Below are 13,809 nucleotides of genomic sequence, written 5' to 3' on the forward strand. Positions count from 1 at the left end.
TAGAAAATAAAAATACTTTTATTACTTTCACAGGCACAGATCATGATATCTAGCCCATTGTTTGCTGAGGAACATACATTCTTGAGTGCAGTGCTAATGCAAGTGTGTGTTGACTATTCTATTTTTAGTAGACAAGAACAAACAGCTATCACCGCTGCTTTTACTCATCCTTGTCTTCATTTAAGAAATAAAACTTTTTCTTATGTTATATTTTCAAACTTATTTTTATTCTTATTGGCTGTGCACAGATGTGCAAACTTTAGTAAACCCCAAATTCATTACCATAAGCCCAATAGGTACTGGTGGTTGCTCATAGACTAACTGTAATGAGATAATGAAGTTAAAGTGGACCTGTCACCCAGACATAAAAAGCTGTATAATAAAAGTCCTTTTCAAATTAAACATAAAGCTCAAAATATTTTTTTTATTACCACATCCATACCCATTATAAAAGCATTTTAAAATCCCAGCTGTCAATCATATAATGCCTGCCCCGCCTCTATGCCTTAGGCATAGAGGTGGGGCAGACAGTTACTTTAATTTTCAATTCAGAACTTCTTAGATGTTGCTGCACCCCTCACATTCCCCCTCCCTCCTCACCATGTAACTGTGTAACCAGTGCATGGACATGGGCATCGGGTCCCCCCATACTGGCACAGAAACAAGATATTGGCAGGATGCAATGCCTGCTTTGATAACAGTGTCCACAAAATGGCCCCTGCCTGCTTGCTGCAATTGTGAATTCCATGGCTGAAGATAATAAGATTAAAATAATTTATACAGTGTAAGTAAAGTTTATTTTGCTTGCCAAACACAATAGAAAACAATTTAAAATTATTTCTTAAGGTGACAGGTCCGCTTTAAGGAAAATGAATGCACAGTTATGATATTTTGTATGCAATATATTGTGGAAATTTGTTGTGCTACACACTGTATGTATAATTCAACAAACTGGGGGAATTTGTTAGTGTTGCAGAGTCATTCAAGACCTTTTCCTCCAGAGGTTGCAAACCCATGAAGTGAAAATATTCAATTTACAGATTTTACTTTTAACAAATGCAGTGTAACAGTAACAGCTTCCTTTTATTTGATGAGAAAGGGTAAATGAAGCAGAAAGGAAAGAAAAGCACACAAATAGGGCAAGCACTTAGGAATCTAGCCAATATACACATAAATCAATAGCCTTCATGAATAAAGTTCTTGAAAATTCACATAGCCAGCTGTACAGTGTTACTGAGCAGTCTTTCCTAAGGTACGAATTAGATAAGTTTCTGTTTAGCCATTATTGATTCTTTTGCAGCTTTATATAGAACAAGACTTACTTTGGGCCTGTGAAAGACACTGGCTAAGGCTCTAGCAGACTCTATGGCTCCCACCTCCATGACTTGGATATGCTGTTTGGAAAAGTCTGCACTTTATTCCAACTTAATTAATAAGAAACCACTAGACTGATGTACAATACATGAAATGAGTATGCAAAGCAATCCTAAGCATGGGTTCCTAGCAAATCTTTAAATTAAATCTAGAGATAGAGATAGAGAATTTGACTGGGCCATGTCAGCCCATTCATGAGGTTTTAAAAGGGTTTCCCTAGGGTAGCAATGTAATACCTGAATTATAATATGGGGGCAATTTAATAACATTTGTATTTCTGTAATCTTTGTATTTTTTTTGTACAAGCCTCAAAAAAAGCCTTTATTCATTTAATAAATTCTTGATTTTTAGCTGAAAAAATACTAACATTGGTAAATAACCATCCTAAGACTTTACTGGATAAACAGCCAATAAAATGATGATGCCAGTTACCTGTGAAGTAATGGGTCATATACAACATCCACATTTCTTCCATTAAAGTTGTATAAATTGCCAAAGAGGGCACTTAGAAGCCTTACATCTCTTGCCGTGTTGCTATTACATACTGTATTAAATAATGACCTAGAAAAACAATATCTACCAATCATGCTGGGAAGAAACCAACTGGAACCATATCCTGCACCCCCCTTGTTCTCTTTCTGTGAGTTTGTGTTAGGATAGGGTATGCAGTACTGTACATTTGTAGCAAACAATGGTCATAAGTATTTGTTAAGCAGTCATTATTTACTGTTCTAGGGAGAAATCAAGTTGCTATTTAGAGGTCAAATTCTTTTTTGCTTTGTGGTGCTGAATTGCCAGCTGGGCTGCTGGGATCTTTGTCTTCCTTTGGTTAAATAAGTAGAATGTTTTGGAAAGGTTCAACTTGTTTTCTTTTCACCCTTACAATTTTATTATGCCTTTCCTCTGTTTAACTATATGGCTGCTTCTTAGTAGACCAAAAATTGAAAAGTATTGCACTGATAACCATTCAACTTCTTTTGCATATCACTTTTAAATACATATAATAAAGATGACAAATAGAATCACAAGTTATTTTTGTTACTTAAATACACAAAGTAGAATACTAACATAGTTGTTATTGGTTTATTTTAGGAGGGCCTTCCAAATGGCAATCATCAAACCACTGTGACTGCTGCTGTAAGAACCCCAAAGGGGACAAAGAAGGAGAAAGTGGAACATCGTGCAATGAACTCTCCACTTCAAGTTGCGATAGCCAATCGGAAGCCAGCTCCCCTCAAGAGACAGTCATCTGTGGGCCAGTAACTCGTCAGTCCAACATACAGACTCTGGATCGACCAGCCAAGAAAGGACCAGTGCAGATTCTCCAGCAGTCTGAAATTCGTCGGAAAAGTGACCTTTTGCGAACTCTGACAACGGGCTCCAGAGAGTCCAACACAAGCAAAAAAAAAGTAATGAAAGAAAAGCTTTCCATTGAGGAAGAGCTGGAAAAGTGTATTCAGGATTTCATGAAGATCAAAATCCCAGACAGATTCCCAGAGAGGAAATTTTCATGGCAACAAGATCTACTACGAAAATATCACCTATAGAAAGGGAGGGAAATTATTATTGAAACACAGTTCTATGATACATAAAGCCTATTGTTTATTTGGTAGATTACCATGCCCACTGAAAGTACTGCCTAACATACATATTGTATTCCATCCTAACCCCATTGCTGTTGGATAGGCCTTGAAAGGATTACAGGCAAGACCAGCACCAAAGGAGTTACCATAGTTACAGGGTATTACATTTATTCTCTTTGTGGAAGCACAATGTATTATGTTTCTTTGTAATTTTCAGTAAAAATGGTTTATATAGACACTGACAGCACAAAACAAAATAATCATGGGGTGCAGATGCCTTTGTTTTTAATTTTTTTCCAAATGTCTTTGTGTTAAAAAAGCATCTGAAAGTGTCACTTATTAAAAAAAAAATGCATGTTTTGTTTCAGAAGGAAGATGAGCACACAAGTGAAATACGCATAACTATATTATGATGGTTTACATTTAGTGGATATATAACTGCATCGATTATTTGTCTTGTTCTATCCTTGTAACTTTGCACTTTCTTTCCGAACGGACAGCTGCTTCGTGTGGTCATATACTCTGTGGCTGCTTCATTATCTCTATTTTTGTAGGATTATGAGATGTGTGAATGGTGTTTACAAAAAGATCTTTAAAAGAAAAAAAAAGTTTATCTTATTTTAGTCTATAGCCATGTCATCGGTGTCAATTCCATACAGGGAAACACTCCCATTCTTATGGACACACAGCCTTGTAATCAATGACCTTCTCTTTTTTTTTTTTTTTTTTTGCAAAATACAGGGCTTTTGTGGTGACAAAAAATGTAAAACTTCCTAGATGTTGACGTGCATAATAAAGTCTGAAGTGCTCATTCACACAAGAAATAAAGGCTCTTCATCTTGCTTTACACACTTGGATGAATGTTTTGTTAAGGCAGGGAAGGGAATTATTGGGATAGAAATGGCAAGTAAATAATATAAAGTATGTGCATAATCTGTGAATATGTGCTTAGAAACTGAGATATGTCTAGGGCTGTGCACTTTGAAGTGAAATAAAAACATGAATATATATATATATTTCAATCCAAATAGTGTCAGCACTCCAAGGCTCAATATTCCACGGGGTGCACAGCCAAAATATGAGTATACAGAAAATAATAATCGTCCGTAGCCGGCACACCCTTCAATACTTTGTCAAAAATTTATTGAAAACATATCGTTTTAAAAACTATATATATATATATATATATATGAAGAACAGAGTGCCGCACACACAGGGACATTAAAAAAGGACAAAAAATCTGTATTAGTCCAACATTTCAAACACTAAGGGGCTGATTTACTAAGACACGAATTCGAATCCGAATTGGAAAAATTCCGACTGGTAAACAAACTTTTTGCGACTTTTTCGTATTTTTTGCGATTTTTTCGTTGCCTTTACGATTTGCGCAAAAAAAGCGAGTTTTTCGTAGCCATTCCGAAAGTTGCGCAAAATCCGGCGATTTTTTCGTAGCGTTAAAACTTGCGCGAAAATTTGCGATTTTTTCATAGCATTAAAACTTAAAAGGCGCGACGTTTCGCGCAAGTTTTAACGCTACGAAAAAATCGCCAGATTTTGCGCAACTTTCGGAATGGCTACGAAAACTCGCGTTTTTTTGCGCAAATCGGATTGGTAACGAAAAAGTTGCGACAATTTTCCGAAAAGATCGCAAAATACCGAAAAAAACGCAATCGGACGCATTCGACCCGTTCGTGGGTTAGTAAATGTGCCCCTAAATGTGTTCTTCTTCAGGGTTTGTCCCATACTTGATATATAAAACAGAAGAAGGGAAAACTATGAACTGGCTCATGATTCCAATACACACACTATTTGATTTCCATGTGCATTTTCCACTGAAATTATTATTAACATGTATTTATAAAGTGCCAACATATTCCACAGTGCTGTATGCTGCATTTACTTATTAGTGCTAGCCTATTAATATAGAAATATAAATAGCAAATGTCAATGGGAAATGCATTTAGTTTTTTCATTCCCATGAACCCTGCACATTATTTTATTTCTATTATCTGGTGGTTTGTGTTTTTGAAAAAAAAATAAAAAAATTAGTTAATATTAAAGCAGATGAAAATACCGAAAAATAAATCACTGCAGCTGTTTCATTGTGTATGGAAAATAAATATCTCAAACATGCTAAGATTCATGGAAAATGTTAAAGTTTCAATCATAACTACACCACCCAGAATCCAAGATGATGAAGGATAAGCGCTATACAGGTATGGGATTCCTTATCCTCAACCCGTAATGCGGGTTTGCTCTGAACTATGGGGAGTCCATTTTAAGCAAAAAGGTTTGCCTGTCATAGAAGCTGGTGCTACATGGCTCTACTCTATACATATATGTAGGCACCTATGCCTAGCAACTGCATTTTAGATTTAAAGGAGAAAGAAAGGTGGAATCACCAAAATGTTAGACAACCCCCTGTAATTAAAATTGCTTACCTGATACCCCAAGGCTGGTTCTTCTGTTAGCAGAAAAGTACGCCTGTACATGCAGGCAATCGATTCTCTTCCTTCCTTCTCCTTCCGCTGTGATCCCGGGGCCCACACATGTGCAGTGGAGTCTTTTCACTCTACTGCTTTTCACTCTACTGCGGAAGAAAGAAGACAGAAGAAGATGGCTCGCCTGCGTGTACCCCAGGCCGGTGCAGATTTTTGCTAACAGGAGTACCTGCCCGGGGTAGCAGGTAAGTGAATACAATCACTTGGGGGTGCCTAACATTTTTCCTTCTCCTTTAAGCAGCATTGTTAATCTCATATATGATCTGAAATTTGTGGCAAATGGGTTATTATGATCTGCCACCAACTAATATCAGTATAAAATATGTGCAATCACCACAGGCCCCTTGCCATTTACTGACATGGAAACACCAAGAGTAGCCCTGGACCCATAGCTGGCACACATACGGACCATTCAAAGAGACACAGTCATTGCTACCATGGGCCATTCTTGTCTTTGCTTTATATCCTCACTGGCAGAAGCAGGGAAGTCAGACTCCTTCATAGTTTATTTTTTTTAATTACACAGATAACACAATAAGTTTATGTTTTCTACACTTCAAGTACACAGGAGATGCCTCTGTTTGGCACGATTTCATCAGAACATAAAAGATGGCTTCGTTAAATTGACAAATTAGCTTTGGGCTCTTATATGCGTCAAAGAATATTATTTATTACTTTTGGGAAATGCTGTATGTGAATGGATATTCTTTTTTAAGTCCAGGAAGGGCATAAACTAATTTGGGAACAACTATCAATGCTTATTACTAAGTGCCCACAGCAATTAAAATTATCTTTTAAAAGATAGGGCAATTATCTTAAACAGTAAGACAGACAATTGTCAAATAATTGAAAATATTGCCCAGCAAATTGTATTTTAGATTTTAATCAGTTAAGTGCTAGGCAGCATATTTTTCACTTCAGGGTCAATAGTAAACCAGTAAATGTAGAATGTAACTTGTTGGCATACTGTGCCAATGACATTTACATTTCACAGTTGGTGAAATACAGATTTCTGCCTGTATTACAGACATAAGGGGTTATTTAAAAAGTGCACCTCTTAAGGTGGCCATACATTATGATTAAAGCTGCTGACTTCAAGGTGGGCCTGTTGGTGAATGATCCAATTATTTAGTGACCTGTCCAAAGGGGCAAATTTTTCATTTATGGACACATTTAGTGCTCATTTCGGCAGCATCTGGCTGCACATATTATATACAGGACAGAGATTATTGTGTTATTTTGCTTAAATCATTGATACAATGATAGGTTGTGCTGTGATATGTAGTCTGGTTGAGCAAACAGTGGTAACATCCCTTTTAAAGTCTGTTTGTAAAGACACACCAGAGTTATGCTAGAATTTCTGTAAAAATAAAATGCCTCAATGGCCTTCAGTGTGAATAAACCATGCAACGTATGTATCTCATGTGATATTTTGCCAGATTTTACAAGACTTGGTGGCTTTTTACACATTTTTTTACTTGCACCTCTGCATTCCCTTGTTCAGATTTAGGTTGACCTTTATATAATGATGTTTTATTATATCTGTTAAGCATGGGTTCAAGCTTCTGAGAACGCTTTCTACTAATTGCTGCAATTTTGTTGGATTGATATGCTTCTGTTCATACAAAAGAGGTTGGGCACTGATGTTGGGGTTCAAGCCTGGCTCTCATTGGAGTTCTAATTCATCTCATAGGAGTTCATATGAGTAGAGGTCAGGGCTCTATGCAGGCCAGTCAGAATCTTCCAAAACCATCTCTAAAAACCAAACATAAATGGACCTTACTTTGTTCATGGGGTTATTATCTTGCTGAAAGAAGAAAATGGCCTTCCCTAAATTTTCCAACCACAAAAATATCTCAGGGACGTGCACAACCACACAGTGGTTTGAATGAGAAACTGGAATATGAATAGCAGAGGGCCTGAATAGAAAGATAAGTAATACAAAATAACAATAAAATTACAGGTGTGGAATCCCTTATCCAGAAACCCGTTATCCAGAAAGGCCATCACCCATAGACGCCATTATAAGCAAATAATTCTAATTTTTAAAAATCATTTCCTTTTTCTCTGTAATAATAGAACAGTAGCTTGTATTTGATCCCAACAAAGATATACAAGCCTATTGGGTTTATTCAATATTAAGTTATGGAGATTCAAATTACAGAAAGATCCCTTATCAGGAAAAGCCCAGGTCCCGAGCATTCTGGATAACAGGTCACATACCTGTATAGCCTTAAATAGCAGGCTGCAGGGTCAGTGACTCCCCATTTGAAGAGGAAAGCAAATAACTAAAAAAACTATAAAAAATAAAAGATGAAGACCAAGAACAATTAGCTATTCTATAACATACAAAACTATAACCACACCTTTAAGGTATAGAGATCCAAATTACAGAGAGATCCCTTATCCACAAAAACCACAGGTCTCAAGCATTGTGTATAATAGATCCTTAACCTGGGTATCTGCAGTCTGGAAAGAAATAACTGAAAGTGCACCTTGTTCAGAATGCTAGCATCTCATAGAGGGTTTTGTTGTAAGCGGATAGTAATGGATGCTAAAGCAGTAACAATGTATAGATCACAAACAACAGAAATGAAAGAGCTATGTGACTAATGGCTTTGGCAGCCCATAGGGAATACACAATTATGTTTGTTGGAACTAAAATATACACCCGAAATGGCATAATTCTGACTCCAGAGTATATTCAACTCATGTAACAGTAGTTCTGCGTATGTGTTTTTTTTCCTTAATACCATTCTGTGCAGTCGTGTGTGGTTAATGAGAAGATTAGTATATATAAATAGTAATGAGCTTATTTTAAACGTCACCCCAGAGCAATAGAAGAGCATGATACAAGATGTTCTTCTGTGACAAGAATAAGGAAGGAAATGTTTAGAAGGCTTAGATCCAGCATTCAAGTGAGACTTCTCTTTTCCTTTATTTCTGCAGCCATAAAGGTGGAAAGCAGTGCAGCCCTTTGTCTGATTGCTGCTATTTTGTGCTTTACATCTAACAGTGCATTCACTGTGATTGTAATATTGTCTTAATCCTAGAATGTACTTTTATATGTGATTCAGGATATTGTATATTGTGATCAGAGTATTTTTCTCAACTGCCCTTTAAATGAATTAGTGACTTCTAGAAACTCCCTTGTGGATGCACTTATTTAGTATACAGTATAATAACGTTTATTGCCCCTCAGTAGTTATACCAGGTAGTCTCAGCATCCAGTGCAGAGGCAGATTAACTTGATTCCATGCTGTGCCCAGCTCCCTCTCCCCTGCAAACTGGTACTACTCGTAATCTGCCTGCGTTCTAACCCCAACCCCCTTTCCATGGTGCTGGGTTCCCTGGTTGCCTTCATGTTGGTTTGACAATGATCCAGTGCTAACAGCCAATAATAGTGTTTCATTAGCTGTCATTTTTACATTTTAATAGTATATATAGATATATAAATAATTTCATGTATTACAGGGTAATATAATAGCAATGTTTTATAGTGCCCTTACAGGCGTGGGTGCTTTTGTGTCTCTTAAATCCATCAGTTTGCACAAAAGGGATTTCCATTTTGTGTGTGTATATTTCCTCTCTTTTTGCCTTATCCATGCTTTAAAAACCACTAAGTAACTAAAGCTTCACTATAGATGTACTAGAGATGTACTATATCTGAAGGGTGGGGAACCAAGCAAGTTATGGAAAGAAGAAAAGGGTTGGAGTAGGGAGGGTATGTTTAGACAGGGAAGCACTGTGGAGCTTAGAAATTGGTTCTTAATATTTGACATTGCCCCTTTAAACCCAATTAAGTAGAAAAAAAAAGTTTTTGTTATTGGAGATGCTTATGAACCAGCCTTTCTTTCTCTATTGTTTCATAAGGCTCACATGAAAATATAATCCAACCACATTTTTAGAAATGCAGTAATATCAGATATTGCAATACCCAAACATGGGTGACTTGTGTTGAATGCCAAAAGAGTAAAATGGGCAGGTTTCTGTTCCCTTGCCTGATGGATTTACTGTGGCATAAACTGTATGTTAAACAGAAGCTTCCCATGACCCCCCTCCCAGGTACACCTACAAAATTATGAAATTTCTGCTCTATCATCCCCAGGACCCCATAGCCTGAAGGTGGAATTTCATTTTTTTCAAACAGGGCTATTTTTAGGGCAAGGGCCTCCCCAAAGTGGGCACTTAATGACTCAGGCTAGGAATTCTTCTAACTGTAGCTTAGAAAATATAGTGATTTAAATTAAATCCCATCCCCAGCATATTAGATTCATGGGATTGTGGAACAGCAGAAATGTTATAATTGTGTTTGCAATCCTTTTACAGCCGCTATATGAAGAACAGGAGTAGTGATGAGTGAATCTGTCCCGTTTCACTTCGCCATAAAATTCACAAAATGGCAAGAAAATTTGCGAAACGCCGCGTCTATTTTTTTGTTGCTACGCTTTTTTGACGTGACTGCGTAGAATTTTCCAATTTGATGCGACCACGCCCAATTTTCTGCGCAACGAGTTTTTCTGCAGCTAATTTTCACGAAAGTTTCGCAAAACAATTCGCCAATGGCAGAATGCGGAAATTCGCTGCGAATCCATGGCTGCCGAAAAAATTCGCTCACCACTAAACAGGAGTACTGTAAAAAAAACAACATTTTGGACAGGGCTCATCATTTCAGTAAAATCTGTGATATATACACAAAAAAAAGCACTTACAGTATAGCAAATACATTATATTCAAAGAACAGTTGAGTGTAGTGGAGATTTAATTTGTGAATGCTGAAAAGGCAGAAACACATTTTGGGAGTAGATGGAATAGGAAATCAGGACAAATAAAAAAAGGTTTTGAATTAGAAAAATGCCATCAACAAGCAGCAAGCTGAATATCAAAGTTAATTAATGGATTTAGAATGGATTTGAAATGTGTTTGTGATAAAATGAATGGAAACATTTTGAACACCACTGTGTGTCTCCAAGTAAATTTGTGAAATGTATGGGATCCCATTGGAATATTTTCTGTACTAGAGCTAAAGTGGAACTAAAATAATAGTTTCTAATTGTAGAGCTAATAGGACACCACATTTTTTTTTCTAAACACACCTTTAATACTGAGTACTTATTTTGGTAACTTTTCTTAAATATACAGTTATACTATATACAGGTTACCATGAAGAACAAGGTACTGTTTCATTGTTACAGGGTAAAAGGAAATCATTTTTTTTTTTTTAAATTAGAATTACCTTAATTTCTTTAATGGAGTCTATGAGAGATGGGCTTCCCATAATTTTTATCTTTCTGGATAACAGGTTTCCTGATAAGAGATTCCATACCTGTATGTCATATAGAAACAGAAATGTACACACAATTATGTGTATACAATGTACATATATATATACACAGTTATTACATTTGAATGGTTGCTTTACACATTGAAAACACGCATACATGTATAAGTCAGTTCAATTCATTTAAAGAATGATTGTATTAAGGGCAAAATGATAAAAAAAAAAGGCTGTGATTATGACAGAAACAATGTTTTATAGTGGCCCTACTACCAAGATTGCTTTTATGTCTCCTAACTCAAATTTCAGCAAGGAATTTCTTTTCTACTAAGTAAAGATTCACTATGAACATATCTAAAGGGTGTGAAACCAAGCAGTTTGTACCATATTATATTATTGTGTTGGAACCTCCCAGGTGAGTTGAGTGGAAAGAAGGAATGGGTCAGAGTAAGGAAAGTATGTTTAGACAGGGAAGTGCTGGGGACCCTAGAGATTGGCTCCTAAAATCTAGCATTACCCTTTCAACTTGATTTTTTAGAAGTACAGATCAGGGATCCCTTATCCGGAAACACATTATGCAGAAAGTTCCAAATTACGGAAAAAGGCCACCTCCAATAGACTTCATTACAAGCAAATAATTCTAATTTTTAAAAATGATTTCCTTTTTCTCTGTAATAATAAAACAGTACCTTGTACTTGATCCTTATAATTAATCCTTATTGGAGGCAAAACAAGTCTATTGGGTTTATTCAATATTTAAATGATTTTTAGCAGACTGAAGTTATGGAGATCCAAATTTTGGAAGGATCCCTTATCCGGAAAACCCCAGGTCCCAAGCATTCTGGATAACAGGTTCCATACCTGTACTGTTATATCAGGCATTGCAATATCCAGGCTGTGAGCTTACTCGGCAAGGCATTGCCAACATAGCTGACTTTGTATATTGTCGAATATTCCTTAAAACTGTACCTTGTCTGTATCCTGTGTTGACTGTCAAATGAAAAAAAAGGGCAGACTAGTGTTCCCTCGCCTGATAAACGATTACTTTAAACAAACAGTGGAGACAAGATCAAAAATGCATGTACAAATCAAATCAATGAATTCAACAAATTAACTTTTATCCCTAGAGTGGCGCAGGGGGACGAAGGTCCTTCACATGAAGAAAGGATTAACAAAGTGTTTCCCTTCATTTCTCACATTTTCTGCTGCAGGCTATGGTGATGAGGGATTTATTATGTAGTAAACCAAATTACTAGGGATTGATCTAATGGTAGTACTACAAATATTGGGTTTAGTGAGGATTAATTCCCCCTACCGCCCATTCACAAGGATAATTTGGCAGCTGACATGCTTGAGAGATAAGTTGCATCCTTTGAAACAGTGCCAGAATGCTGGTGGTAGAACATTTTGAGTTTTTTAACCTTGATAGATATGTTTTGAACTAAATAAAGATTTACTAAATGTTGTGACCCACTCGTTATCCAGTGCTTTAGGGGTGTACGCAACTGATTCGCAGAAAAGGCTCCTCAAAATCCAAAACGATAGATATAGGCCCATGCTACAGTATTTTTAACCTATTCAGTTTTTTCAGTGTTTTTGTCATCAATGAAAGGACTAATAACAACTAATCACATTTCATCATTACAATAAAAGGTCTTGACAGATGTTTTGTTTATAATTTGTTGCATCGTGAAAATGATTCAGTCATATAGCTACTTTATAGGACTTTTCATCTGCTCAGGTCTACACCTTTGGGAAACCAGAGATCTGATGGCTACAAGGCATGTATATTTATAAAGAAGGAAGACATTTTTATAGCTTAACATACAGTGGTGTGAAAAACTATTTGCCCCCTTCCTGATTTCTTATTCTTTTGCATGTTTTTCACACAAAATGTTTCTGATCATCAAACACATTTAACTATTAGTCAAAGATAACACAAGTAAACACAAAATGCAGTTTTTAAATGAGGGTTTTTATTATTTAGGGAGAAAAAAAATCCAAACCTACATGGCCCTGTGTGAAAAAGTAATTGCCCCCTGAACCTAATAACTGGTTGGGCCACCCTTAGCAGCAATAACTGCAATCAAGCGTTTGCGATAACTTGCAACGAGTCTTTTACAGCGCTCTGGAGGAATTTTGGCCCACTCATCTTTGCAGAATTGTTGTAATTCAGCGGGTTTTCTAGCATGAACCGCCTTTTTAAGGTCATGCCACAACATCTCAATAGGATTCAGGTCAGGACTTTGACTAGGCCACTCCAAAGTCTTCATTTTGTTTTTCTTCAGCCATTCAGAGGTGGATTTGCTGGTTTGTTTTGGGTCATTGTCCTGCTGCAGCACCCAAGATCGCTTCAGCTTGAGTTGACGAACAGATGGCCGGACATTCTCCTTCAGGATTTTTTGGTAGACAGTAGAATTCATGGTTCCATCTATCACAGCAAGCCTTCCAGGTCCTGAAGCAGCAAAACAACCCCAGACCATCACACTACCGCCACCATATTTTACTGTTGGTATGATGTTCTTTTTCTGAAATGCTGTGTTACTTTTACGCCAGATGTAACGGGACACGCACCTTCCAAAAAGTTCAACTTTTGTCTCGTCGGTCCACAAGGTATTTTCCCAAAAGTCTTGGCAATCATTGAGATGTTTTTTAGCAAAATTGAGACGAGCCATAATGTTCTTTTAGCTTAAAAGTGGTTTGCGCCTTGGAAATCTGCCATGCAGGCTGTTTTTGCCCAGTCTCTTTCTTATGGTGGAGTCGTGAACACTGACCTTAATTGAGGCAAGTGAGGCCTGCAGTTCTTTAGATGTTGTCCTGGGGTCTTTTGTGGCCTCTCGGATGAGTTGTCTCTGCGCTCTTGGGGTAATTTTGGTCGGTCGGCCACTCCTGGGAAGGTTCACCACTGTTCCATGTTTTTGCCATTTGTGGATAATGGCTCTCACTGGGGTTCTCTGGAGTCCCAAAGCTTTAGAAATGGCTTTATAACCTTTACCAGACTGATAGATCTCAATTACTTTTGTTCTCATTTGTTCCTGAATTTCTTTGGATCTTGGCATGATGTCTAGCTTTT

The 13,809-nt window shown here is 37.0% G+C and overlaps 1 protein-coding gene across 2 annotated transcripts in view; it reads left to right on the top strand.

Moving 5' to 3' along the window:
• Window positions 1-3,804, top strand: part of kctd16 (potassium channel tetramerization domain containing 16) — a 171,696-nt gene extending 167,892 nt beyond the window's left edge. For both annotated transcript variants that reach the window (XM_031898813.1, XM_002935264.4), the window contains exon 3: window positions 2,467-3,804. In XM_031898813.1, coding sequence (XP_031754673.1) covers window positions 2,467-2,921 — 455 coding nt within the window. In that variant the 3' untranslated portion in view covers window positions 2,922-3,804. The remainder of the gene's footprint in view (window positions 1-2,466) is intronic.
• Window positions 3,805-13,809: the final 10,005 nt, after the last annotated feature.

The sequence above is a fragment of the Xenopus tropicalis genome, chromosome 3 (assembly GCF_000004195.4).
Source record: "Xenopus tropicalis strain Nigerian chromosome 3, UCB_Xtro_10.0, whole genome shotgun sequence".
Taxonomy (NCBI): domain Eukaryota; kingdom Metazoa; phylum Chordata; class Amphibia; order Anura; family Pipidae; genus Xenopus; species Xenopus tropicalis.